This window comes from Dromaius novaehollandiae, chromosome 9 (genome assembly GCF_036370855.1).
Source record: "Dromaius novaehollandiae isolate bDroNov1 chromosome 9, bDroNov1.hap1, whole genome shotgun sequence".
NCBI lineage: Eukaryota > Metazoa > Chordata > Aves > Casuariiformes > Dromaiidae > Dromaius > Dromaius novaehollandiae.
Window position 1 is genome coordinate 9,687,270 of NC_088106.1, and position 27,939 is coordinate 9,715,208.

General features: G+C 45.1%; 1 protein-coding gene across 7 annotated transcripts in view; it reads left to right on the forward strand.

Annotated features, from left to right (window-relative positions):
• LOC112991210 (calcium-activated potassium channel subunit beta-2) overlaps positions 1-12,864 on the forward strand; it is a 156,789-nt gene extending 143,925 nt beyond the window's left edge. For 5 of the 7 annotated variants that reach the window (XM_026113543.2, XM_064516635.1, XM_026113546.2 and 2 more), the window contains 3 exons: positions 144-314; positions 2,791-2,986; positions 10,690-12,864. In XM_026113543.2, the coding sequence (XP_025969328.1) occupies positions 144-314; positions 2,791-2,986; positions 10,690-10,974 (652 nt within the window). In that variant the 3' untranslated portion in view covers positions 10,975-12,864. The remainder of the gene's footprint in view (positions 1-143; positions 315-2,790; positions 2,987-10,689) is intronic. The other 2 variants (XM_026113544.2, XM_026113542.2) reach the window with 1 other exon arrangement.
• The last annotated feature ends 15,075 nt before the right edge of the window (positions 12,865-27,939 follow it).

Genomic DNA, 27,939 nt, shown 5'->3' on the forward strand with positions numbered 1-27,939 from the left:
TGAACCCGTTGAAAAAGGACATCTGAGGACCCTTAAGCCTTTCTCTCCCACGAGATGGGTATGGAGGTGGAACTGCCCACCCTTTAGAGGGTTCATTGATTAAATATGAACTTCACATAAGAATGTATTATTTTCAACCTCAGAAATATTTACCAAAAAATCAGGGATCATGATCTACTGGACAAAAGGAAAACAGTCACAGCCCTAAAAGCCGGAGAAGACCGGGCCATACTCCTCGGGCTGGCCATGATGGCGTGCTCAATCATGATGTACTTCCTCCTGGGAATCACCCTGCTGCGGTCTTACATGCAAAGGTAATTTCATTATGGTTCCCTTCACCTCAGACTGTCTGCTCCAGCTGACATCCTCTGGCTTATTCCTTTTACTCTTTTCATTAAAGTTTTATAATCTTTCCTTTGGTCCTGATTCTGCAATTCCTTGCCCGAGTATAAATTAGGCATAGCCATAATGAAAGCAAGTTGAGTAATACTGGCATAAGTGAGGGAAGAATTAGATCCTTTGCTTGAAAAAACATTTCAGGTTTGCCATAGCTTAATCCAAGTTTAATTACAGCAGAGGGGTGGTAAAAAGCTTTGGATCCTGCATGTACTTCCTATCACGCAGTCTGGGTTGAATACAAGTCCCTGGTTCAGCTGGTGTGCTGAACCCTGTAAGCCTCTCAGGCTTTGCTGTTTGGCTGTTGCTGTGAAGCCCATCAAATTCGGGAGAGACCAGCAAAAATATTTAGCAGCCTGGAGAATCAATGCACTTGATTTGTTTGGCTGGTGATTCATAAGCAGTTTTCAAGCACCAGCCCTATTTAAAATCTACCCCAGACTGTAATAAGATTGTCAACAATATTTTTTCTGCCCTGATCAGTGAAGTTATGAGAAAGAAAAATGTGAAACTGTGAATCAAAACATGTCTGTCATGCCCAAAATCATACTCTGGCAGTGCTCAATATCTGGCATGCTTTGGCTCATCCACCCTAGACTTCTTATTTAGGCATATATGTTAAATGCCTAAAATTAAATAGTATGAATAGCCTCAATTGTATCATCGGTTCAGGAAAATAATCCTTCTTGACTCTGCAATGAACAGGAAAAGCTATGATGCATGAGGATCATTTGTCTTGATTTTCAGCATCTTATTTGTGTGATAAAAGTATTTAATCCCTTTTTAAAATCCAGGCAACATTCAGATTTTGAAGCCAGAGATCAAGCCCAGTTAGATATCTAAGAGTATGTACATTTCCAGATTGCTCTCCCAGATCCTTTAGCAATATCAGGGTCAATTGCAGAGACTGTTAAGGTCAGAATTGTTCATTCAGAAAGATGATTTATACTACAAGCCATGTGAAAAATTGCCCAAAGATATGGAAATACCTATAAGGTATCAAATATTCCAGCTTCCTACATGTCTGTTGTAGGTAGGTGTTAATCTGTTACCTCCACACGTGAATAAAACAGCAGTCAGAGAGGTGAAATTGAAGAAATGAGGAAGAAAGGCCAGGAGTCTTTGCTGTCACTTCTTTTGGCAGAGCCAGGACATCCACAGACAGATCTCCTTAGGGATCATTCTCGCTTACAGACAGCGATACCCACCAACAAAATACTGCCTGGGAGGAAAAAAAAAATCCTTTCACTTGATTTCCCCCCAGAAATCGTAGCGTAATTTAATAAAAATGTAAAATGCAATAAACAAGCTTAATTAGTGCCAAAATGAAATAAATGCCAAGAGAATTAGTCAGAGATCTTTGATCTCGCTTACCATCTAACGCTATTTGTAGGCTTTGTCACCTGGCAGGCAGACCCTCAGCCCATCCCTTTCTTCCCGTTCCCAGCGAAGCCCATCGGGAGTAGCAATAGCAGTAGGACGATTGCGCTGGGCTGCGAGCTCAGTGGCTGAGCAGCCTGCGCCTCGTATCAGCGCCCAGCTAGGCTCAGCACGGGGCACCTTGTCCACGGCTCGAGGAGGCACGCTGGCCTGGGGTGAAACCTCTCCCCAAGCCCATAAAGAGCACAGAGGTGTCGGTGTGCCCTGCCCGTTGCTCCTGTCCCAGAAGAAAACGTAGCCATGGATTTTGAAAAACAAACAAGAAATCCAAGTGAATGTCGTCAGAAAGTATCTAGGCTTCATCATCATCAGTTTTGGCCTCCAGTGAATGTGAGATAAGTTAAATTCTCCAGAACAGTTACATCAGCTGATTTAGCTCATTGAAAACCTAGTGAGTTGTCACTAGAAAAAACCTTTGACAGGTTACTTGCAGTATCACTTGTGTGTGGGTGTGTGGATACATATAAGAGTATGCATACACTGGTAATGCAAAGCTGTCCTCAAAGCCTCCTTGTTGAGATGAACTGGACTTTGCGGTTAGCTGTCGAGTCTTGGTTCAAGATGCCCCATCACCATGTGCCGTGTGCTTTGCGCTCTCCCCTGGGCATGCTGCTCAGTTTTCTTCTCTGATTTTTCTGTTTATTCCCTTTAATCTCAAATATACCTTCTCCAGATTAAAAATTCCAGTCCTCTTTTCGTGTTTAGGTGGACATAACATACCTGAATCATATATTTTTATGCCAAAGACACAAACTTTAAGTACTACAGAATAATACCCCCAGTCTATGACATGTGACTTGTGCTGAGAAAGTCCAGCCACTGCTCCGAAGCCCAGCAGAATATACTCTCTCCTGCAAGGTGCCCATGGGTATAACTCTGACAGAAACCCCGGGCTGCATTTAATGCTCGTTGCCCATTCTTGCCATGCTCTAACATTTCTTTTTTTCTACTTAGCGTCTGGACAGAAGAGGCTCAGTGCACGCTTCTCAACGCATCCATCACAGAAACCTTCAACTGCTCGTTTAGCTGCGGTCCGGACTGCTGGAAAATCTCTCAGTACCCCTGCCTGCAGGTGTACGTCAATCTCACCTCTTCTGGCCAAAAGCTTCTACTCTACCACACTGAAGAAACAATGAAAATTAATTCTGAGGTAGGAGCATGGGACAGAATTTCTTCTCCGATGGGTTTCTGGAGGGCTGCTCGCCCTGCTGTAGCCATTCCTCCTGTTGAAGCAACGTGGGGCTTCCAGCTCTGACTTGCTTGGTAAACGTGGAGGAGAGAAAGCAGAAATCAGTGTACAACCTGAATTCCCCGCGTACCTGCTGTGGTTTGGACTGTGCCTCATGCTCGCAGGCTGTCCCATAAGGGGGGACAGTACAAACCACTGCCATCCCACAGTCCTCAAATTTCCAGTTAGACTCAGGCTCCATCGCCGCACTCCCATGGGGAGATCCCTGCCTAGAAACCCCTTACGAGAGTGGAAGTAAGCCCCTGAGCCCACACCAGGGCAGCACTACGCAGGGTGGCTTGCAGGGGAGCAGAGGCCATGGCACCGTCCCAGCGCCGTCCCACCCTGGGAGCGCGGCTCATCCCATGCAGGGCCGTGTCTTCCCAGCCCGGGGCTGGCGCCTGCCCCCAGCCCGCAGCGGCTGCGGTTGCCTGCTCTCCATCTCCTCATCCTTTGCCAGCGTAAGCAGTGTTTTACAGATGCAAACGAGTGCAGAGCCCTCAGCACATGGGAACAAGTCACTTCCCATTCGGGTATGGCTCTGCATTTTATCTTATAACACCTCTAGCGATGTACGTGGAGTATCTGTGGTGGTGAGAATAGAAATGGCCTTATTACTGTGGGGCTGAGCATGGCGACAGGGAGGAACAGAAGTCCCCATCTCTAAAGCAGACGTGTCTCCGTCTGCATCTCTGGTGAGACATTCGGTGCCCAGACTAGCTCCAGCGCGGTCAGCTGTACCACCAGGATCAGGACACGTAATTTATCCCTATGGGTGGCACAAAGATGCTGAGTGTCTGCCAGTGACAGATTGTCAAAATAAAAAGCGTAGCATAAAAATAAAAGGTCTAGTTTTGGAGCTTATATAAATTAAGGAGTCAGCCAATCTTTCTTGCACAATTTCCCTGGTACCAGACATTGAAATAAAAATTATTTTTAACAAATCTCCATAAAAAAAAAATCCTCTCTCTGCTTCAGCAAGTGTAAAATCTGACGTAACTTGATCCAGGTGGGACTGAGGCAGCTCGTGTCTGGAGGCTATAACGAACGTAGCGACGCACAGAAGGCGTCGCTTCCTCCGGCCTACAGTCACAGCTGTGCCGGTGACGCAGTGCTGTGTGCATCACAACCGAGGCAAGCAACCGGCTGTTGGCAGGTGGCTGTTCGCTTCCTTTGTGCGGCAGGATGCCTGGACCAGGCTGCTAAACGTCCCTCTCCCACCTCCTCTTCTTTGCGCTTGCAGCGCCGGGGTGCAAAAGCCCGCAAGCTGCAGCAGCCCGGGATGCAGCCAAATCAGATTTCCAAGCGCCAGATCTGCGTTAACTACTTAGTTCTCCAAGGTCACTGAACCCCAAACTATAGGCACCTGGCAAACCGCAGCCCAGCGCAGCGCAGCCCCGTTCAGGCTGCTGACAGCGTAACCTATGGTGTTTCTATTTATGGGAGCAGTTCGGCAGACCAAATTGCTTTTGCATATTAAGATGAAGTGATATTAAAATTAGTCAAAGCACTGAGCGGTTTCACCAGGCCAGTTATTCTCCTGGATAATTAACTCCTGTGGCTGGTGTACCAAGTCCTCTGGAGCCAAACTGTGAAACGGAGAGCAGCGTCCTGCCCTCCCCGTCCAGGCTGGCGGTGATGCAGAAAGGAGGCACTCGGCCTCAGCCGCTGCCGGCCACCGGCAGCACAGACTTAACTTTCTCCTGGTGCAAAACAAAACCCAGTGACACACCTGCCACAGTTCGATTAAAACAGATCATGTCAGTCTCTGTCCCCCAGTAGATTCAAATAAATCGAAAGATTCAGCATGAATCTCCAAATTCTGTTACTGACGGTTTTTGTTTGCTGAAATCAACTTTGAAATTCTCCCATGCACGGCCTCCTCTTAATTTAATGTAGGCACAGTTAATCCTTCTGCAGCCCAAGGTTGTTTTACAGGTTAAGCGCTGCTCTCAGGAGGGTTCCTAGGTTTTCCTGATGTGCTTCTGGCTATGTGCTCTGAATCCAAATGCAGTTTCAAGTGGAGCTTGGCCCTTGGTTGCAAGGTCTATAAAATACCTGGCTTCTCACTCCTGGCTGGAATTAAAAGAGACTCCAGATTTCAGCACGCTCGGATCAGCACAAGCAATCTCAGCTCTCTGGTCAGGAGGCCCTATCCTGTAGCAATATTTTCCATGCAGTATCTGGGACAGGCACCCGCACGGGCAGCGAGGCGACGGTTACCACCGAGGTCAGGGACCATCTCGGTTAACCAGTTATCAGTATTCCCTTCCTTCCTTTGTCGTCGGTCTCTGCTGAGAAACTCAAACATTGCTCCCAGACAGCAGAGAAGGCCCCAAGCTGGAGTTGGTTCCAGCTGGTTGGTTAAAAGCAGCTGGGGCTGTTATAGGTCTGGGATGCAAAATACGGCTGATGCAGGATCGCAGGGCACAGGGAACGCACCAGCTCCCGCAGAGCAGCTGTATGAGCCTCAGGCTGCTCCCAAGCAGTCTAGGGACTGCCTGCGCCCAAAACCATTCCCAGGCACCTCCATTACAGAAGGACCTGGGAGCAGCGACCTTCCCGGGGCGGTGCCGGCAATCGGGGCAACCTCTGCAGCCCCCTCGTCCCGCTCTCGGATGCGGAGTGCCCTGGCGCAGACCCGCTCCCTCCACGAAGCCTTGCAGAGCCCTGCAGGAGGGCTGGAACAGCAGTCAGACCCCATTTCAGGGCCTGGGTGTTCAGGATTTATCACGGTTTTAGTGCAAGCGCAGTGCCTTGGACTGGGGAAAAATAGCAAGGTACTTTCCAGGCAGACTAAAGGGCTCAGAGCATCCTGGACATCCCATGTCAGCTCACCCCCTACGCAACGTTCACCGTCTTTCTGCCCAGTCTCTCTGTGCACCCTGGCACTCCTTCGCTGTGTGATTTCCCCCCACGCTCGGTACTTCCCTCCTTCCACCTACTCCTACATCAGAGGTCTGCGTTTCTTACCTTTCTCCCTGGGGAAAAAAAGACAAAAAAGAAAGAAAGAAAGAAAAAGACACCATACCCTGTGTCACTGAGCCCTATCGTTACTGGCAGCGTTGCAGAGAGTGGCCAACACGAGTGACCTTCAAAAGGTCGGCGTAACCCTGCCAACCTTTCCATCTCACGGCTCATCACCCTGCGTGCAGAGCAGCAGCTGCAGCCCGTCTCTCTCCCCTTCTCGTCACCGACTCGGAAAATGCACTTTGATTTTAAATAATGATTAATCTAGAAAACCACTATCTAAACTAGCTGTCCTCCCAAAAGGTCAGGTAAGGAGTAGGTGCGGTTTATATTGAGATAGACAGCGTAGTGCTGTCAGTCTCCAGTCAGAATCAATGGGAAGTAAATGGGTGCCAGTCAGGCTGCTTCAATCTTTCCCAGAAAAGCACACAAGATTTTTCATGCCTTTTCATTGCTCTCGCTGCGCATATTTTATCTCTAGCCTTTAAGACAAGTGCAGCCCCCTGTCAATACCACAACCACAGCAGCTTAAATGCTTTCACTGCTGCACTTTTTCTTTTTGACTGTCAGGTGCTGTAACAGCCTCTGGGGAAAGCGGGCCGGACCAGTGTCCCCTTGCTCTCAGACCACTGAACCAGTCTGTCACGCTGAGGAAGGGCTGCAGTATTTAAAGCAGTTCTGAAGTCCTCGTTCTGATCTCATACTATATCATTTTGATTCTTTTCATGTCACTGGGGCTACTGCTGATTTATACCCATGCTCCGTAAGTGAGATAACAAGCAGACTTTAATCACCAAAATCACTGTTATGCCAGCTATAACTGCCTGATATTCAGAAATGATGGTGGCATCTCACGGTTTCCCACTGAAAATTCAGGTATTTATAACCCAGAGAGGAGTTTGTCTAGTGCAGGTGGAGCAGCAATGTTCGGCTGCAATTCCCAGCAGACCCATTTCTGGATTGAGGTTGGAAGATTCAGTCTGTAGAAATAAATATTGGGCTAATGGCAGACACAAAACTCTTCCTTCAGCCCTTAATCCAACCTGTTTCACTTTTCAGAAGAGATGTACACTGATGTCCTGGCCACTTTCTCATCAAGATTGCCACTGCATGTCTTATAAAAGTATAAATGAGGTGTTTCGAATCCCAACTTCCAAGCTCAGTATGACAGTGACAAACAGCCCAACCACAGAAAAAGAATGAGAACTACGTATTTCACTTCTCACCTGAATTAGGGGCTTCTCTGGCAATAATGTTGTCAGTGTGACTTCACTGACGTAATGAAGCTGCTTCCAGGTTGCCCAGAGATGTTTTGGGATCTCCATCCTTGGAGGTATTCATAAGTTGACCAGACAAGTCGCTGAGCAACCTGGCCAGCTGGCCCTACGTTAAGCAGGGCTTTGAACCAGGTAGCCTGTACAAACTATCCAATCCTTTAAATTAGGGAAGTTGAGCTGGAATATTTTATGACAAATTCTTTTTGTCACTATCTAGTATGTCCTTCTTCTAATCAGATTGCAAAAAACACAAGAACCACTTTTCTCATGTCATATCACAGAATCCTTAATGGAAGTAGAGAGCCAGACATTGTTTACTTTCAGATTTCTACATGTTTGGCAATGCAGAAGAGTAACAAAGCAGCATAGATTTAGTAGTCTAGATTCACCAATATAGCATGAGAACTATATACAGAGGATCCCCTGCCATATATTGAAGTAAACTAAATGAAGATCAAACCAAAGAAAACACACAGAACGTCTCATTATCAGTGTCTACCGTCTTCCCTGCCAATGACCTTTCCAGCACAACAGATGCCAGCAAAAGCAAGGCCAAGACAGTGCTATCCTCCAGGTCTCACTGGAAAAGCCAGCTCCTGGAAGGAGGCCACCAGCACCTCGTGACCACAGCGTAACACACACAGGTGTTCAGGAATGTGTCCTTGCACCGAGCACTAGGAAACCCTCAGAGCTGAGCAGAGGCGCTGTGAGCAGCCACAAGCTCAGAAGAGTAGGACAAGGCAATTAGGACACGGAGGAAAGGGGACCCATGTCTTATAGACCGGGTAAAAGCCCAGAGCATGGAGAGGAATGTTCTCAGCACCAGGAGTCTGGCTCACTGACAAAATATATTAACCTCCCTTGCACGATCACCTTTAATAGCTTAGGTTTTTTTTAAACTTGCCTGCCACTCACAGCCTAGCTAGCCTGACGTAGCTGGTGTCTCCAGTACTAGTAGGTATAACAGAGTACAGCTCAAGGTCTCCTTGGGCCTTGGGTCTCCTGAGAATATGCTCGGAAAATACTCAGACTTGCAGGAAGTCAGACCTTCCCACCGCACTCTTGGGATGTTTCCACAGACTTTGAGTCCAGGAATCTGTCATCATTTGGGCTGTTATGTGCCTGCAGTTTTCTGTCACTGAGGGGAAGGGGTGAACTTCAGCAAAGAGTGACCAAGTCCTCATTTAATCTCCTCACTCAGGCACCTAACAGTTGAGACTTCAAGGAACAAAAATGTATAGCACCAAACTTGCAAAAAAAAAAAAAAAAACTGAGATGGAAATACTGTGGTTAGGACAGTGATAGTGTATAATTTAGTAAAAGAAATTGAGGTACAGCTTCACTGAAAAATTCCCTCTACTTATTAAATTATGATATATTAAAGAGTAGCAGGGACTGGAAGAGGGACTCGTGGCTTCGGACATTGAAGACAAAGCTGGGCAGAGTGCAAGAGAATAGCCTGGGGGAAGCAGTCCTGCACCAGCAAGGGGATGGATGAGATATGACCTCTCTGAGATTCTCCACCTCTAATTTCTAGAGCTTTATGAAATATTCATAATGGAAGTGCTGACATGCTCTACCCTTAATGCTACAGCCTGCTAACGCCAGACAGTATCTCTGCTGCGCTTCAAATCATATTCCCAGCTAATAAACTTGCCAATGGATCAATCAAATCCTGTTATGAGGTTAATCCTTTGATCATTATTAGGGCTAGAGATTTGTCGCAGTACGTTATGAAAAGTCACAGCATGGTCATGAAAAAGAACTGAGGGACATTTGTAGAGTTTATACATTGAAACAATAATAGTCAAAAGCCATGGGTCACATTATTTTAATCAAAAAGTCTTTTTTCCTTTGTAAAACTCTCTTTCTCTCATTAAATTATCTAAAGCTATTTTAGCTGCTCACCCAGCAGAAGCATGTTCAGCCAGGCAGCAATGCAGCTGCGGGAGCGTAGCAGGGGATCTTTGATCAGCCACCACTGCAAGAGAGTGGTGATCTACTTGGTCCCTCTGTGCATGCTCAAGGAGAAGTCACACAACAGATTCCCCCCATCCTTAAGCTGTTCTTGCCTAGGTAGAGAATTTAATTGAAATCCTACTCAAGCGTGGGTACCTTCAGGTGTGGAGGAAGGTAACTCTCTAAAAGACAGGAGGGAGCAAAGGCCCCTGGGCTGTCTCTGTCAATCCCCTTTCCAGATTAGCAGCAGCAGTGAATTCAGGTGTTGCCATGCTACGTTAAAGTCTGGATGGGGCTTCAGCCGTTGCATGGCTGTCCCGCAGGGCACCTGGCAGCACTGGCACTTTGAAGGGAATGGTCAGACTAGCCCAGGGACTCCAGCCTGCAGGTCCCGTGGAATATCTTCAACTCATGGGCTCCATAAACTAGCTTTTTTAATTAGCTTGTTTCTAGTATTCCCTGGGAATGTTTGAAACCCACAGAACATGCCCACTGCATAGCAAGATTCCCAGCCTTGTCTAGTGCTCCCTTTGAAGCAAAAGCTGTGCCAGGTTTTCTGAAGGTAAAGTAAGTATTGCAGCAGCTTCTTGCTGGTATCTACGTTCAGGGTCGGCTCTCCTCCTGGGCTTTTCTGAAGCAATAGGTAGCAAGACATCACTGCAGGCACTCCCTTTGTGCCCTTACACATTGGTTAGAATCTGCACTAGATAGAGGCATTCCCAAATTTTCTAGTCTCTGTGACCAAGACTGAAACTCAAGCAACATCTTCAGAGAGAATGAATCATTTCATTACTCAGTGGTCCAAGAGAAGACTAAGAGCCATCCAAGTAGCCAGGCTGACCTTCAGCTAGAGGTCGAATAAGTTTTCTGTGATGTCAGTGGTGAAAATCTGTGTTTTGTCTCAGACTTCGTACGTGACCCTACTTGAGGTATTCCTCTCAAAGGAAAATTTGTATAAAGGTCTCTGGTTGGCCCTCCTCTCTGTGAGTGAACTCTTTTGCCCACTATGATCATTTTGATCATCTGCAAGTGAGATCTGAACTACCAGATTTGTATTTACAGACAGGCAATTACCCATCTAAATGCGAGAATATGCATGCCACTTCAGATGAAGAGGTACTTCATCAGTTCCATTTTTGCATGTGCAAATTAGCAGTAATAATATATTCACCTATCTCACGAGGCTGCTGTGCAGATTAAAGCATTAATGTTGGTACAGCACTTGGAGACTCTCCAATGGGAAATTCTGTAGATGTTCAAAATATTGAGTTTTGTCTGTAATAAATTTATTATTAGCTTAATAGTATTGCACTCTTATTATGAAAGCCATAATCATCTTGAGATTTTCCTGCTTACCACCTGAAAACAGACATTGTATCTGGTTTGGAGATGCATTTTTTCCCTCTGGTTTCTTCCCAGTGCTCGTACATACCCAAGTGCGGCAAGAATTATGAAGAGTCCATGTCGCTTGTGAATGTTGTAATGGAAAACTTCAGAAAGTACCAACGCTTCTCCTGCTTTTATGACCCCGAAGGTGTTCAGAAGAACGTGATATTAACTAAACTGTACAGCTCCAACGTGCTGTTCCACTCCCTCTTCTGGCCCACCTGCATGATGATCGGTGGGGTTGCCATCGTCGCCATGGTAAAGCTGACTCAATACCTTTCCCTCCTCTGCGAGAGAATCCAAAGGATCAATAGATAAGAACACAAACTTCTCTGAGATGTATTTACAGCTAAAATACTGTTTTCTCATTCTTCACCAAAGAACCTTAAGTTTGTAATGTGCAAGTCTGTTATAACTTCCTTACTATATTCTTATAAGTAGAGCAATAATGCAAAAGCTGTTCTATATGCAAACATGATGTTATTATTATGCAGACAACAGAAAAAAACTACTGTTTTGTGTTGACCGTCTATATGATCTTGTTTTATGCTGAGACTAGTACTTCTTTCTTTTCTACAGCCAAAATAGGGCTCAGTATGACCATTTGCCAAGCCTAGTCAATGAATACATTGACATTTTCAATGTAAAGGATTCTGGGGAAAATTCACCCCTGGACAAAGGGCAGCAAATGACTTGTGCATCACTTAGGTCTCACGTCTGACTCAGTCCATGCAATAAATCTGTGGTTTTATTTTTATTATTATTATTGGCTGCAGGGAATAAAAGCATAAAATTGACAGTTGTCTGTGAGCAGAGGGCACAGAATAGATATATTTTGAGGCCGGCATAAGCAGTAACAGTATTTTCAGCCTAAGCAGGACTTGGTGATGCTTTGGGTTAGCTTCCCCAGTTCAGAAGTAAATTTTACCCTACAGTGTTTAAGGTCTTCTGCAAAACACTTTTATTTAGTGCGATATTTTTCCTATGTCTTATCAGCATCATCTTTGTCACCTACAGAAGCTGTAGCCAAAAAACAAAAATCACCTTGTTCCATTTTCTACTCCAATCTGAGCCCTATTGATGGAGATGGGACCAGAACACCTTATGTAAAGGTTTATTACTCATTTGTCTTGTATTTGCTACCATATCACTGTAATGAAAAAAATAACACAATCGGCTATTTTTTCATTTTTTACTTCCAACTATTTTAGATTTTTTTACTTGATATATACAAATATATATATAAAGATAAAGCTATATTATATCTAGTTGTGTACTGGAACTTGATTATGGGGTTTTTTCTTTGTTTGTTTTTACCAACTGGAAAGTGAGCAGTGTAACTCATGTATTTATAACCTTCAGCCTTGGATAATATCATAACATGAAGGAGCAGCACTGCAGGATCTTATCCAATATTCATGATGTTGTTTCAGTCAAAAGTCTCTATTGCTGTGACATCTGAATGGACGAAAATCACACCCAATTCTATAGGTCTATTACCCGAATTGTTAGATAATAATCATAGTACTTCTTGAAATCACTCCTGACCTTAACTCAGTATGCAGTGCTGGCTGAAGTGAATTTTTGATTTAAAAGGCCCAGGTGCAATGAGTTATTGGCAAAATTGAGGTTCAGACTGCTACGTTGTCCTATCTGTCAGATATTTACAATGGGGATTTTTCCAGCATAATTCTATGAACACTATAGTCACAATTTTTGCATAATTTATTTTTATTCCTGTCTTCAAAGCATTTCCTCTTATGTCACTTTTTAAAGGTACATCTCATAGTCTCTTACTTTGCATTTAGCCTGAGGGATGAATGCAAGGCAACCTCTGTAAGTACCCTGTGAACTCACAACCCAATAGTCCCGAGAAATTTACAGGCATAATTGAAACAAGAGATAATTTTACTCCCCTCAAAAAGCCTGCAAAAGAAGAAAGCAAGTATTCTGCCTAGTCCATCTACATATAAGTATCTTTCCGCAATATAGCATTAAAAATTTCAAGATGTTACAAAACTTTACAAGTCATGCAAGTGTAATGTGAGCTGTAAAAATGAGTTCTCAGCAGTGAAAATGAATCTGCAATCTTGTAATCAGTAGTATGATTTTCCTTAGGTAAATAAATTCCTGGAGGGTGGGGGGGTATAATCAGGGCTCCAAAAACATGTAATAAATATATTCAATTAAATCTTCCAGATTTCACTATCTTCTGCCTTCAGATCTGCCTCGTTTCATCAGACTTTTCTTTGCAGCTTGGTTTGCCAAGAAGTCAGAAGTGCTGATGCAACAGGGAATTCATAAATTTTACGTGTAACGTGTTCATTTATCAATCTGTGGGATGCGCGGAAACCATCACCAGCGAATCTCCCACCATCAGCCAGCACACAGGAAAGAAGTCCCCTTCAGCGGCGGCGGCACGGCTGGGGAGGACGGGCAGGAGCCGCGCTCTCCAACCCGACACGCTGCAGCGTCGAGCCAGAGCCCCGGTGCTCCCATGCTGCAATAGGTAGACCAACATTAGCAGCACAGGGGATTAATTGCCTAGTGTTCACGCAGTATTCAGACATGAAGGTCTCCGCGTTGCAAACGCTCATAATTATTACAAAAGCGTATTCTGGGAGGTTTTGTCAAGGCTGGAGGTATCTAGGTTAGGCCCCCAGAGTCCCACAGCCAAGGCGTCTTGACCCATTTCTAGGCTGGTGCAGCCCGGGAGGCTCCCGCGGTGCATTTTCTTCCTTTACCAAGTTGCTGTTTTACCTCCCAGCAGAAGAGTTTGGGTCTGTGCTCAAAGGTACCATCCTAGATCGTCCCTTGCCCATCTAGCACCTCGGTGCCTTCAGCACGGTCACAAATGCCGAAGGAAGGATCGTGCTGTCGATTTTGTTTCACAAATCAAAAACTATGCAGGAGATTGCTGGCAAGGAGCTGTGATAACCAAGCAGCTTTTTCACAAAATCATGACACTAATGTTGGCCATTTACATGATGATTTATATGGCCTGTGATAAAGTAGCTCTTTGGCTGTGCGTGTGACATTTGAGGTGCCTGTATTTGTGCATTTTGTTTCTAGTGACAGGAAAGCTGATTGTTCTTGACATTTACACACCAAACGCTGTTTTCAACATGTTGCGCCATAAACATTTTACCCGCGTTCCTGTGGGTGAAACATCTTGACGCTGTTGCAGTCTATAATCATTTTGTTGACATTAACAGAGAGATCTGTGGGATAGCAAGATAACTTGAGTAATTGGATAGAACGAGGTAAAACAATAATTTTAGAGGGAATTATCCTTCTGATCACCAGCACAGTTAACCCCCTACTGAAGCGTTAGCATTTCAAATGCAGTTTTGACAACTCCTGCTGCCCCAGAGAGAAGATGCATTTCAGACGGGATATTAGTCTGCGCTATTTCTTCCTCCACCTCCATTTTAGAATCACGTTTATCCTCTGCAAAAGGAATTGGTATTCTTGTAGGCAGCTCAGATGAATGAGAAATATCCTCCCCCCTTCGTTTGCATAGCTTCATTAGTAAAATTCAGCGATCAGACAAATCTGCTGTAATTCAGCAATTCTGAGCCTGACTCTTCCCAGCATAAATGTTTCATCTCTTAATGTCCCGGCTGGGCACCTGGGATGGAAGTGAACAACTAACAGCCAGAAACTGCTGTGAAACCTCTGAACGAAGGAGCATGAAATGAAAACCCAGGTGCAATATTCTGCGGTATTATGAGCCTACTGACAGGCGCCCTTGCGGGATTTAAAGCATACATAAGTATTGCAGGTGCCAAATTCACATGGCCTTTTAATAGTTGTTATTTTCTTAATTAGATTATTTATGCCAGGTCTTATTTCTATTCTGGAACATCTAAATCTGAAACTAAAGTGTGAACATCCCTGCTGTAATTCTCTGAAACTTGGCACCTTGCAGCGGACCTACTAAATGTCATCAGCTAGGACAACAGAGAGCTTATTTTGGTTTAGCTTTTCTAAACGAGGAGACATCACTTTTATCTCACAAAATGTACCCAAAGTGCAAGCAGTGGGAGTTTGAGGTGAATACAGAAAAGAGGAACCAGGGCCTAGGAAATAAGAGAGCCTCCTTATCTCAGCAAGGCCCAAAAGGCAATAATTTCAAACTTGAGGGACAGATAGGGAACAAACTCCCCACGCAAGTCTGGGGGTGCTGCTGGCTTTGCATCATTTGTCCCTGCTGCCGGGGCCCGGGGCTGCATCAGCCCCACTGGGCACTCTGCTTTCAGCCCAAACAAGCTCAACAGAAGAAGATGGTGAGAAAAACAACAGTTTGCACAAGCCTGGTCTAAGCAAAGTCCTGCACCGGCTTGACTATGAAAGCTGTGACCTTATATCAAGGCAACTCTACTATGACCTCTAGAGGGAAGAGCAGTTTCAGTGTAATAGCACCTTAAAATTGGAGAGCTAATTTCCCTTCTCACATAGTAATACCCCTATTAATAGAGCTGCAGCCGTTCAAATGGATTGAACCAATATCTTTGTGGTGATAGTCTAGGAATCTGAGCATGATAGCACCAGCTCTCCATTAGCTGCTCTACTCACCATCTATCAAAGACTTGGTACAAAACTCACTTTTCTGCTCCACTGAACACACCAGAACATGTCGCTTTCTAGCACTCAGTTTTTCAGGAAAAAAAAATCACATGCAGTTTGTGGTGTACCCAAACATTTCACAAACATCTACAGACTTCACCAAATTGTTCTGGTTGTGGAGGAGAGAGTGAAAGCAGGGGAAGACATCATTCGTCAATATTCTGAAAACAAGATGTTTCCACTTTTCAGTTTGAATTGATGTTGCCTCTTAAAATTCAAGTTTTAGTTTTTTTTTTTTTTTTTAGGAAAGCTTGCAAAATAAACATACTAGTTCCCCTGATGTGAAACAAAACCATTGGCAATTGCTCGGTTCACTGCACATTTTGAATCTTCTCTTTTTTTGAGGCTGACCTGTGACAGATTTCTTTTCTTCCATTTTTCTGAACTGTCAGCAAACTGCAAAATCATTTGGTCACACAGATCTAATCACTAGCAGCTCTGGCAGGACTCCAGCGAGGTTCAAACAATCTCATAATTTCAAAGAACATTACTGATGGTTATTATGAGTAAAGCAAAGCTGCTGCCTTGAAGAATATAAAAAACTACTAAACTGGAAGACGATGGGAAGGAGAAAAGGCTCATTTATCAGTTGCTATTAGCTATGTGTGGTGTAGTAATACGTTGGATCTGCAATTTGTGGGCCAGGACAACGCGCTAGGACTGCCGTCATCCCCGGTGGCCCCAACACTTGCGGTGCCGGTGCTCCAAGCGTGTGCACACATTTCCTTTCCAGGGCACAGACGTACCTGCTCAAGTTGTCACCGCTCCCAGGGAGCAGTTCTTGTGCAGATGCTTGAGCACACGTTCAACAAAATCGGCTTAATATTTTTAAACAAAATTGAATGGTCGGGCCATTCAATTGTTTAAGCTGGTGCAAATTAGGGAGGACTCTGCTGGCCGAGTCTCGGGTCCATATTCCTGCGCAGGTGGATTCTGCTTGCTGTTTTTAGCTCTGTTTCCCAAGCGGATAAATAACTCAAAGAGTAAATGCTGCCTCTGTCAAACAGGCTGTACAGCAAACACGTCCCGCGTCTCTGCTCCTGACCCTCAGCCCCCGAGCTCCAGAGTGCCCCATTTATCACCAAGATTATCACCAACGCAAGCCAGCAGCAAAGGACCAGCCTGCATCCCCACCGGGGCTGGCGCTTGGGGCAGAGGGTCGGCTCTGGCTGATAGCTCCTCTTTAGCAACGCTGATAAGGAATTTCTCGAAGTATTGCATGTTGTTGTTGGGTTTTTTTCATCAGAAAAAGCTGACACCACTTTCAACTGCGACGTTTCACGCCATTCTCAAAACAACCTCCTTCAAGAAAGGTATTTTTTGTCCAGGTTATCTCGCAGAAACCAGGAGATCACTCACCGTGGGAGAGGTGAGGCCAGCGGTGCAGGAGACATAGCCCCAAGCTGCTGCACGAATACAGCAGGGCCCAGGTCCGACCCTCAAGTCCAGGCATCCAGCAGAGCCCTTCACCCATCACAGAGTTGGCTGTCCTGAGCCATGTCCTCTCACACTTCTGTGTTTGTGTTTTTGAGAAAGACATTGGAAAATCTGGACAGGGGAACCACACTTTTCATCCTGAGGCAAGAAAGAAAAAAGCAGTTGAATCTTGATATCTCAGAAAGAATTAGGGGCTTTTATAACTTGTAATTTCCTGATGCTGTTCTTCAGTTTGTGCTTGGAAATGTATTTACAGATTTTCAGAAAAACCCGAGGCCTCAGGTCTTAACCGAGCTAGCAGCCTTTCTTTATCATCACTGGTTTGATCATCATGGTTAAAAGCCATCCATGAATCCACTGAATCTCTAGAGCACAGCAAAAGGCTCTTGCACATGCACCTCCCCTGCGTGTGCATCTCCCCAGGTCTCAACTGCCTAAAAGCAATTGCAGTGAAACAGGAGCGTCGGCTGCCTCACTCGCTACCCTGCAAAGCTGCCTCCAGCCATTTGTTAGCTCCTCTCCAAACAGTTTTTCAGCAGAGACTTGCAATTGCTGAATTTAAAAGAAACCTCATTTCACAAAGGACTTTCCCCCCTTCAGAAATGATCTCAAAAGTTCTGTTTAAAAAAAAAAAAAAAAAAAGCAAATGTTGCCAGGTGAATTCACATCAGTTTGAAAAATGAATCAGATTTCTCCAAACACTGAAGAAAGTGCTGGATAACAGAATCCTCCAAGAAAGCCTGCATACCTTCCATTTTACAGTTCTTTGTCATATGGGTAGCTGACACTTGAATATACATTTTTAACTCAACAATATTTGGGAGGGGGTGAGAATTTAGAGCTTTTTAGCAGCTGGTGATTTTATTGTAATACAGAACGTAAGAAGTACTCATCCTAAAAATGCTCTGCAAACTCCCTTCGTACTAAAAGGTTGGCATTTTCAGGCAAGATAGCAGCAAATGACTCAAACTGTACAAAGATGGGGAATGTTGGCAAAACCCAGCAAGAGCCTTATTGTCCAATGCACAGTAAAAGGTTTGTTTACTTCAGAAGTTCAAGCAAAATGGGTGAAAAGTAAAAGCATCCCCCAGAAGGTGTCAAATATTTATAAGAAGGCCAGATTTATGGGAGCAGATCAGACGAGTTTGCTCTGATATTGCTCACTGGGGATCAGGCACTACTGTAGGTGGTAAAGAATTCTTGATGACTTTTTCTTTCAGGAGAGAAAGAATGGCAGGAAGTGAGAAAATGCTGATGGATCAAATGGGAATGGAGTATTTTCCATCTGTCCTCTGTTTCTAGTGTATTTCAGGAAAAAAAAGGTTAGAAAACTGCTGAAATGCTGTTTTTGTCCCTCCTTTCACCCACACTTGTATCATTTTTAAATGCAAACCACCTCTGTTTCAAAAGTTAGATTAATTTGTTTTGGAAAAAATACAAGGACAAAAATTTGAACCTTGAAATTGAGTAATCTACCACTATGCCACTGAGCTCTTTATATTGACCCAATCTTAATTTTTTCAGGTTTTTCAGTTTGCAGAAAATTTAATATTTCAATTTTTCATCCCAGATGCAGAATAAAAAAAATGCTGTGGACTTGTTAAAAATGCTCACCCCACAGCTCAGGCTCATATCTTCAAGAAAAGAAGTCACCTCCTGGAGTAGGTTTTCTAACATTTTGTGTGAGAATGAGGAAGGTGGGACATATGCTCATCTCTCTCCCCAAACTCTCAGACGTCGTTGTTCTTTTGAGTAACTGCAAATATTATTCTACGTTCAATTATAAAGCACTTGATATCCAGCCACCTGCACACTTAGCTCTAGATCAAAAGAGAAGAATCTATTGTATCCGAAGCCTGAAGGCAGCTTCAGACTCAAAATACAGTGGGGAAGAAGGAAGAGCGCTTTGAAACACCTCCACGTGGAAGGTGCTTGTGGTTTTAATCACTGTGCACATAAACTCCGTTATATTCATCACAGATTAAGTAGGAAGCGAAGTATAGTGACTAAGCAGGAACACCGTTATCGCTCCCCTTGGAAGCAAGAGTTCAAAGTCATTAACGTAGCCAGACAGCTGAACAATATAATGGGAGTTTGTTAAAACTGCAGCAGGCTGCAAAACCCAACTCGGAGGGAGTTCTGGTGTAATTAGACATTGCTTCCTCTTGCATCGCTTTACCATATGGTTAAAGACGGGTGGGAAAGCAAGTTAGCACCAGCAGCAGTGCATTTCCCACTGCCGGCTGCTCTTTCCTCCTCAGCACATGCTGACTCCCACCCCTGTAAGTGGGATTGCTTGGTCTCAGCCTCCAAGTCTTAGACGTTACCTCCCCTCCCGGTACAAGAAAACATGGGCCAGAAATCTGTCACAGCGTGTGTCATTTTGTACTGTCCAAACTATGACTTGGAAGTCCTGTCGGGCTGAGGTTTCTATTAAACAGCCCCCAGGAAAGAGTGAGAAAGCATGCAAGGGCAAAGAGCAGAAATTAATAAGATGTTCTGCTTCCCTTGGAAGAAACAAGGCTCATCTGCTTCCACATCAGTCTCTCCTGGAGCAGGAGCTGCTTGGAGGGAACTCGCTCCACACACCACAGCCAGACAGTGGTGGATGCTGGAGTCAGATTAACCAGGACAGGCCTATACTCTTAACCCTCGATCTAACCACTGTCATGTCTTCTGCTGACGGACCAAGTCCCTAGAGATACATTCAAAGGAAAAGCCAAGGCAGCAAAATTGTGGTGCACATGGCATGTCCTGTTTGGAAATAAGGGCCAGGATTTTACTTCATAGGCATGACATGTGGCTCTTTCAGAAGCTCTGCTTCCCAAGGAATAGCTGGTTATTAGTCCCACTGACCTGCATGCTAAACATTTCAAGTATTCAGTAGAAGAAACAAAAAACAAAAAGAAAAATTTCTGAGGCAAGAGACTACCCAGGCTAGACGTCTGACCTTGTTCCACCGAGATCAGCAGCCAATGATTTCAAACAAATCAGGATTCAGGAACAGTCCAACTAATGAATTAATGTGGAAAGCAAGTACTTTAACAGTGAAACTGTCCTAGCTTGCGCTCTCTATAGCTGCTCAGAGCTCACATTCGTTCACACCCAGTTTGGGACAGCATAATTAATTTCCCAGTAATCTCCATGCCGAAGGGTTTTGTGCCAGGCAAACCTCAAAAAAGATGTTACAGAAAGTTGCAATGGAAAAATTTCCAGCACAATTATGCTGACCTGAGGGGTCTACCTTCTCCAAAGCTGCTGGTGATTTTTACTTCTGTTTATCTATGACATGTTGAAAATAGCCCTGCTCCTCTGTGGTGCAGAGCAGGAAGCGCAGTATCAGCCACCTTCGAGATATCCTGCGTTACTGAACACTGAGAGACTTACCTACATTGGGGCTAAATATTCCAACTCACAGATCACCTTGAGGTACATCCATGCCGTGGTCACCAGAGTCACCACATTAAACCAGTAGGTATGGGTACTACCAGCTGGGTAGCGGGGGAGAAGGGAAGGCAAACACTGCAAAATCCACGCAGAAAACAGAGGAAAGGCTGGGCTGCGCTCGGGGCTGCTGCGGCAGCACCCAGCTGAGTTAGTGCAAAGACACCCCAGCACTGGCTTTGGGGGCTGCTGTTCAAGCACCGTGCGCTACAGGACTTGTCAGACGAACAGGGGCCAAGTTAGAAGCCATGATGGAGTTTGCTGTTGGCAAAGAATTTGACCAACCTCCTAAAAACTTGATTTTATGCTAATAATCCATCACTTTATTTTTCATTCTTTTAACTCAGAATCTTCCCATTAAGGGCATCAGGCAGAGTTACCCAAAAGGTTTTCCTTGTGCTAAGGAGTACTAAAATTAGAACTGCCATTAAAGAGAATTCAGACACTCTCCTGTCAAAACTGGGAGGTTTTTACTCCATCAAAATTTCTTCCAAAGCTATTGGAGCAAAACTTTCAGTGCCTTGCCTTATGCCTACGCATAATAAGCCATCCCAATGTCTAGCTGTACCGTGCGCTGACATGAACACCGCCTGAAATTTGCAGCTCTTAAGCTCATCAGTGTCTTTTAGATTAACAGCCTCTGTTGTCCCCTCTTTACTGCCATTAACCTTTACCATTCCCACAGCACAGGGCAAACAGCAGCATCGCCGCACGGTGATGCGCAGCGGGAGACGGTCTGTGACAGCCGTGCTGCAGCAGAGGCGGCACGGTGCCTCCCCGCCGCGCGGTGCAGCGGTGGCCCGTCAGCGGCAGGACGGGGTTACGGCATCGGCTGGAGGGAAAGTGAGCAAATGCTGCTCCCAAAAGCTGGCAGGTCTCGTACCGCGGCTGGAAACTGCTCTGCAGAGCTCACTATGCAGCGACCAAGTCAAATCCGCTGGGCTCACGCTGCTTCTTCACCAGCAGAAATTCAGGGGTCATTCGCTGCTTCTTATTTTCCTGTTTCCTGCCATTGGCGTTGTGCTGTTCAACGGTCACCTTAAGGAAGGAAAACATCTGCAGTCCCAGATTTCTGCAGCCATCTCCGGCAGTCCTTCATTTCAAGCCAATAACATTCTGGCCACAAACAGCACACTAATGATCTAAGGAATATGTGGTTCCCTTGTAACCAGAGTCACTTCCCACCCCTTCTGGCCGCTCCCCCCATGAGGGCTTGGTCGCACCAGTCTACACATGCAGGAAGGGAGATGGAGCAAAGCCAAAGCACCGTCCACTTCCCCTTATAGGAGCCGCATAAACTGGTCAGCACTAGACCTAATTCAGATGCTTTACCAAGGGGACTTTGGTCCCTCCAGCTCTGACTTTGGTGCTGGCTGTGACTAACAGGAGCTTTCTTGGCATCAGTCATACAAACAACTGAAGTGTCCCTGAAGGGGATTTTGGGAAAGGAGCCCTCCAGGCCCCTCTCACACAGATGTTGGCCACTAAGCCTCTTGCTGGGTTAAGCCACATCTCCAGCCCCCAATTCCTGATGCTCCATGCCTGAGGTAACCCTCAAAGCTTTCAAACCTCAGGCAGACAGCGAGCGAGGAGGTCGCAGACCCAAGCCTGTGCATGCCACCGGGCACTCCACACAATTCCCCTGGAACCGACAATCCATTTCCCAGCCATGAAATCAGATTTTCTGCTCAATCTATTTGGGGCAATTAATCTGGCAGCCCAGTGCAGGCAAGCAAACGGCCAGGCCGCTGGGGCAGAGGCAGCTCCCCTTGGAGCAGCCTGTGCTGGTATGTCCAGCTGTGCCCTCGCCAGATGCTCCCATCACTGCGGGCCACCTGCATCCCCACTGCACCATGTACACACCACTAGTGCTCTCCCAACATCCCCAAACTCCCTTTGTTTTCCAGGAAAAGTGAAGGCAGAGCAAGTAACTCTCTCCCCAGGGGAATTTACACTGTTTGCCTGAAAGAGCGGTTTTGCTTCAGTGCGTGAGCCCTGCTGCCATGCTGGAGTCCAGTGCGGTAGCAGTGGTTTACACTCATACAGCACCTTTCATCAGCATAAAGGGCAGCAGGTCGCCTAGCGGGGACAAATTCAGTAAATTTGCTCCTTCCAAGGGTTTTGAATAAGTCCTAGATAGCCACCTCATCTCTTCTGGTGGTGCAGAAATGCCCGTGAACTTATATCCCTGATGTGCAGTGGTTTGCGGGAGCTGACTTAAAGCACGTTATTGGTAAAACCACTGCTCTGAGTTCGCAAGCATTACCATTCGCCAGAGACAGTGCATGCATGCTCAGGGGTGGGCTAGCGCTTTTCTGCACTATGTGACTGAAAAATACGCACCTCTGTCCTTTCCTCATGTTGCCTCAGCTGTTTAACAAGCTATTCCGACAATTACTTCAAGCCTTGGATAAAAATCTCCTGCCCTGATGCTGTTAAATTATGTAGAACAAGGTTATAATCACATCCTAAAAAAACCCAAACCCTACATTTAAAAGAACATTATTCAGGTTGCAAATGCAAGCACTCAAAAGTTACAAAATGCCAGAAATAGAGTTGCCTGAATAGCCTTCATTCAGCTCCACTTGTATATATGCATTATGATGTATATAGGCTCTAACTATATGGTGATACACGATTTTTCCACAGGACCCCTGGTCTCACACCAGAGGAATGATGTTTAATTAATGAGTAGTTCTTCAGTTTCTTGTTTAACCCTCGTTGTTCAGTGCGTGCCCTCAATACCTTCTTGCACTGCTGCCAAACTCTGCTCTGCAAGGGGAACTGTTTGGCTCCTTCTACAAAGTACAAAGTAGCTCCACTCAGAGGTATCCACGCACCTCCAAGCAGCGCGGTTCAGAGACTGCACGCTAGAAGACACACAGATTAAGCGGTTTTCCTATCGGCAGAGCATCATGCAAATCCAGCTTTGTTCCTGATACCCAAGGTATAGTCACAGTCAGGCTATCATACTGTCAGACCAAGGATGGGAGAGGGAGCAATGTCCAATGTCCTTCAGTGAAGGACACTACCAGGATGCTTTTGAGGGTGCTGAGGATTAAGTTAAGGGAGGGTCAGAGTCTTCCCTTACCCAAAATCCTTCAGCTCCTTTTCTTGCTCAGCTCCAACAAGCATTAGGGAAACTGCAGGACTTGTGCAATACTCGTGCACTGCTCTGAGCAGGGCGCAGCCAAAGCAGGTCAGCTCTGTGCTGAATACAACCTAAAGAAAACATTTTGACAGTTCCAGATAGATGACTTTTAGACATTTCTGACACCTGGAAAATGGATCCAGTTTACTTTTATTCTTTAATTCCATAGTGTCAAAAAACAGGAACGTGCTGCAGGACAGAAACCCTTGCCAGCTCTGTTTCAGTCTCTCAGGCACTGGCATTGAGTTTATCAATGTGTTGTGACCCCTTTGCTCTGGACATGTCCCGCAAGCAGAGCAGGGTGTCATCAAGCCAACTCCAACACCTATCAACTAAAGCAGTCCCTGGCAAACGCCAAATCCTCTCTGCCAGCCCCAGTCCAGGAGGACACATAAGCTGGCCTCCCACTACACCAAGGAGCATGGTCATAGGGGCTGCTGCACCTAACCTGGAATATTTCAAAACTTTTTTCTCTTGGTGCCTATTGCTTTACAGACAGGGGACAAGGTGCAACAGTGTCTTTCTCACTTGTGTGCTTGTTTTTAGCATCTACACCTTTTTCTTTTTTAAACCTATGGTTTGCAGCTGGCAGAGTTCATGCTCAGTGACTCTGGAATATCTCAGGCATATGAAATAGTATGAATTAATGCAATCTCAAAGCATAACACATTCACACAGCATAACATCTCCTGTTTCTCGGGATGCAAACAAGAAAACGCAAGATGCAAAACCTTAATGATTAAGAACTAAAAAAAAAAAATAATGAATTGCATTTACCTACCCATCATTACATGGTTCCACAGAAGATAAGACAGTCTATCAGTGCGCTCAGACAAGCACTGTCCAGCCCTTCAAGAGCTGCTCCTTCTGAATGTGGATTTCAGGCTGGCCTGAGCCTCACAGTCCATGTTGTAACTCTGACTGGATTTTGGGTTAGGGCACCTCAAAAGTACAGATCTTACTACCAGCTAACAGACTATGGCAAAGAAAAGGAAGCAGGAGACTGGAAAGCCTAAAACCACCAAATTTTTATGGGGTAGGGAGCACAAAAGCTCCCTTTCATAGAACAGGTTAGTAACACGGAAAATAGTCCTAACGTACCAGATACGACTTGTACTCCAGGTAAGAATATCTACTACAAAGGGGCTCTAGTATGAGCAATGAGTGCCTCAAGGAGTAGCTCAGTATTTGAGTCTCCCGAGATGATCAGTGTCATCTGTCTACTCCCCCTGTCCAATGACGTCCACGTGGGATCTCCTGTTGCAGGCTCCAAGCTTTAGGAATAAAGCCATCTTTTGCTCTGTTTTTACAGCACTGAACACAGCTGAGCCCTGGCCCCAACCAGAGGTGTGGCATACGCAGCCCAGGATACCTTGCAGTTACAGCAGTAAGCACGAGCCACAGGAGCCACTTCGTGAATGATTTTATAGAGGAGACGCTCCAGCAGCAAGGAGTACGCAGTCGTGGTAGGGGGTTAGGGGCTGGGGCCTCTGGATGCTTTTGCTTCAGGGCTGAATCTCTGCACCATGGGGAACTGCACAGAGTACAGCCATAAAACCTCTTTACAAATCACTTGTCATAAGGATGAAACTTTAACCCATCAGCCAAGAGCATATACAGGGTACATCAGGCTGCATCGTAACGCCAGGCTTGGCTGCGGTAACGAGTAAAGAAGGGCTGGATATTTGCTTGGGGACTTTGGCTTTTCCTTTTCTGTTTTATTCTTGGAGCTTACCTTCAATGGTATTTGTCCTATCAGTGTAAGCTGTTTGTACAGCATTCATCTTCCTGTCAGTGAAGAAAGGCAGAGCCTTAAGGACTTTTTGCTGGCCTTTTAATTGAGCTGTTTAAACTGTTAAATTCAACCAGGAAGAAATACCTTAGAAAAAGCAGTGATTTTACTAAATAAAAAGAGATCATTTCTCAGGCCACAGCCAATCTGAAGGACAGAGCTGAGATACAGACCTGCTCTCCTCTCTGATTACATTTTTGCAGTGTCGAGGTTAGTGACTGAAAGTAACAAGGGGTATCAGCATTGCCTTGAACCAAAGCTCTAGAGAGGTGGAGCACCATATCTTCATGTTCAGATGGTCTTTTACAGGACGTGCTGTCACAAGGACAGAATTTAAAAGTTATGATACATTTGCTTTCATAACTACATAAATAAATAGCCCATAAATGCACATGCTTGTGTAACGTCCCTCTTGCACAGATTTGGGAACTCCCTTTTGGTTCTGCAAGGTGACTCAAGTCAGCAAAATGCAGGTCGGGCTTGCAGAAGAGGCTTGCAGCTAATCATGATGCAGCTAAAAATGCTCCTTGTGCAGGTCATTTTATGGACAACTGAGTCAGAAGTTCCAGTTTTAAGGCATCCCTGGTTTGGTCCAAGTTTTGCTTTTAAGGCCTGCTACAACATCCACTGAAATCTTTTTTGCTGCTAGTGGCTGTAGCCTCCAGGTGACCCCAGACACATGGCCAGGGTGGTTCTTAATGAGGGGAGCACCAGACAGCAACTACTTCATATACTTTCTTTGGCAGTGAATAATTGAATTCCAGGATTTTTCAGCCTGCTCTGCCAGCCAAGCCTGTTCTGTGCATTTGGAATAGATGACAGCACTCCCCAACTCAGTCTCTTATCTTTCAGAGTTTTAAATTACTCTGTGGGCTGGCAGGACCCACATTAGAGTGAGGCCTGTGGGACCAACAGACAGCACAAGGCAGCCAGGCTTCAGGGCTATAGGAAATGCCATTTTTAATCCTATTTTTTTCTCTGCTACATTATTTCACTTGATGGTTTTTCCCTTTAGATTTTGTCCCCTTTTCTTTCTTCCCCCATATTTCCTTAAGTGGAAGTTAGCATCCAGCAGCTCCCAGCCTGTGTCAAATTTGCAAGGAGATACAGGCTGCCACAGAGCAATTCTGCCTTGCTCTGGTAGAGGAGGAACCCTTCCAATTCCAGCCAGACATGATCCTGTTGACAGGGGAATGATAAAATATTGAAGTACATGAATCTCAATCAACCTGAAGTAGAAAATGAATTCCCTGCAGGAGCAGTGTGGTTCCCTCCTACGAGAACTTCTGATTAACAAGGTTAATTGTATATCTGCCAACAGTAGTTGGCGCGTTTGCATGAGTTTGCCCATGCCTTGTCAGATACAAGTTTGATAATAGCATCCTTTTTATCCTTGGATGTTTAAGCACACGTAGGCAGCTATAAACTCCAAACTCTGCCAGGCTGGACTGAATTCATGAGCAAGATATAGGTCCAGGGCTGAGACCAGACAAGTCATTTCATAGCTGACCTGCACCAGAGTCACACCAGTGTCTTCTGAGGCTGCTGCAACTGTCATGCAATGGTGTCCTCATGTGTGATCATTGAAAAGCCACCCCATTAACATGCCTTTTTAAACAAAGGCAAAACTACTCCCAGAATTAAAGTCACCAGTTTTTCAGCAAAATATTTTCCCCACCAGAAAAGAGTATTTCTTATCCCAAAACTTTCAAAGGGGGTTGTGACACTATCAACAACATTTTATGTTAAAAAAAGACAAAATGGGCATTTGATCTTTTCAGAGAGGAATTTTCTGCTAAAATTCAAAATAATGTCTTTTTTTTCATTTAATTTCTATCATAAACAAATCAACTATCATCTTTGTTTCAAAGCAAGACATTATCCAAATGCAGTGTTTTCACCAACCTGAGGTGAATTGTCATGTTGTGAGAAACTGAAAACATGGACAATTTTGTCCATGTTATTTTGAGGATGTGACTTTCATGAGCATTTCAAAGTACGGGTTGCCATGCCCAGCTCATACCGCAGTGCAAAATGAGGTATTTGGACAGCCACAGGCCCATTTCGCCTTACTGAATTGCTTTCACATACCGCAGACATATACAAAACGCCAAGTTTTTTGAAAAGCCCAGAAGAGCAGGAACACTCATTCCAGCCAGCATTTTTAGAGGTTGCACTGCAGCCATTTTGCATATTTGGGTCCTGAATGTTTTCTAGGCTGTTTAGAATAGAGAAGCATTTGCTAAATGGTTGAGTTTTTCGGACTGCTGTTGAGACGCTGTGCTGGACTGAAGCAATAACCCTCATTAGCGCTGTTCCCCCATCCATCTCCGGACTCAGATTCTGCATGTCTCTGGGCACAGCTGCAGGCAGCCCCAGCCAGAGCCCAGGCAGCACCGCGAGGTGACCCATAAAGGAGGCTTCCACCCCACCAACCTGACAAGGACAACACCAAGAGAAGACCCATGTGAAAGCTCCTCTTCCAATTCTGATCAACTGCTGATGTCAAGGCAGTGAATAACGCAGCACCTGGAAGAAAAACAATGTTTTTAAATGCTATCCTATGAAGGCAAAAGGAAACAAATGGAAGAAAAAGGGTTGTTTGAATATATAAAGTTCCTTCATATATTTATGCAATTAATTAACCACTCCATGAAACTTCTGCTTTTTTAGAAAGAATGGATGCAAAAGCACAAATTGGGTTACCCTTTGTCCCCACACAGGTGCAGCACGGGACTAGACTATACCAGCCATTCAAGATGCAAACCAGAAGCAAACTCTGCCCTTCAAGAAACAAGCAGAAATAAGTTTTCACAAGGCAGAGATAAAA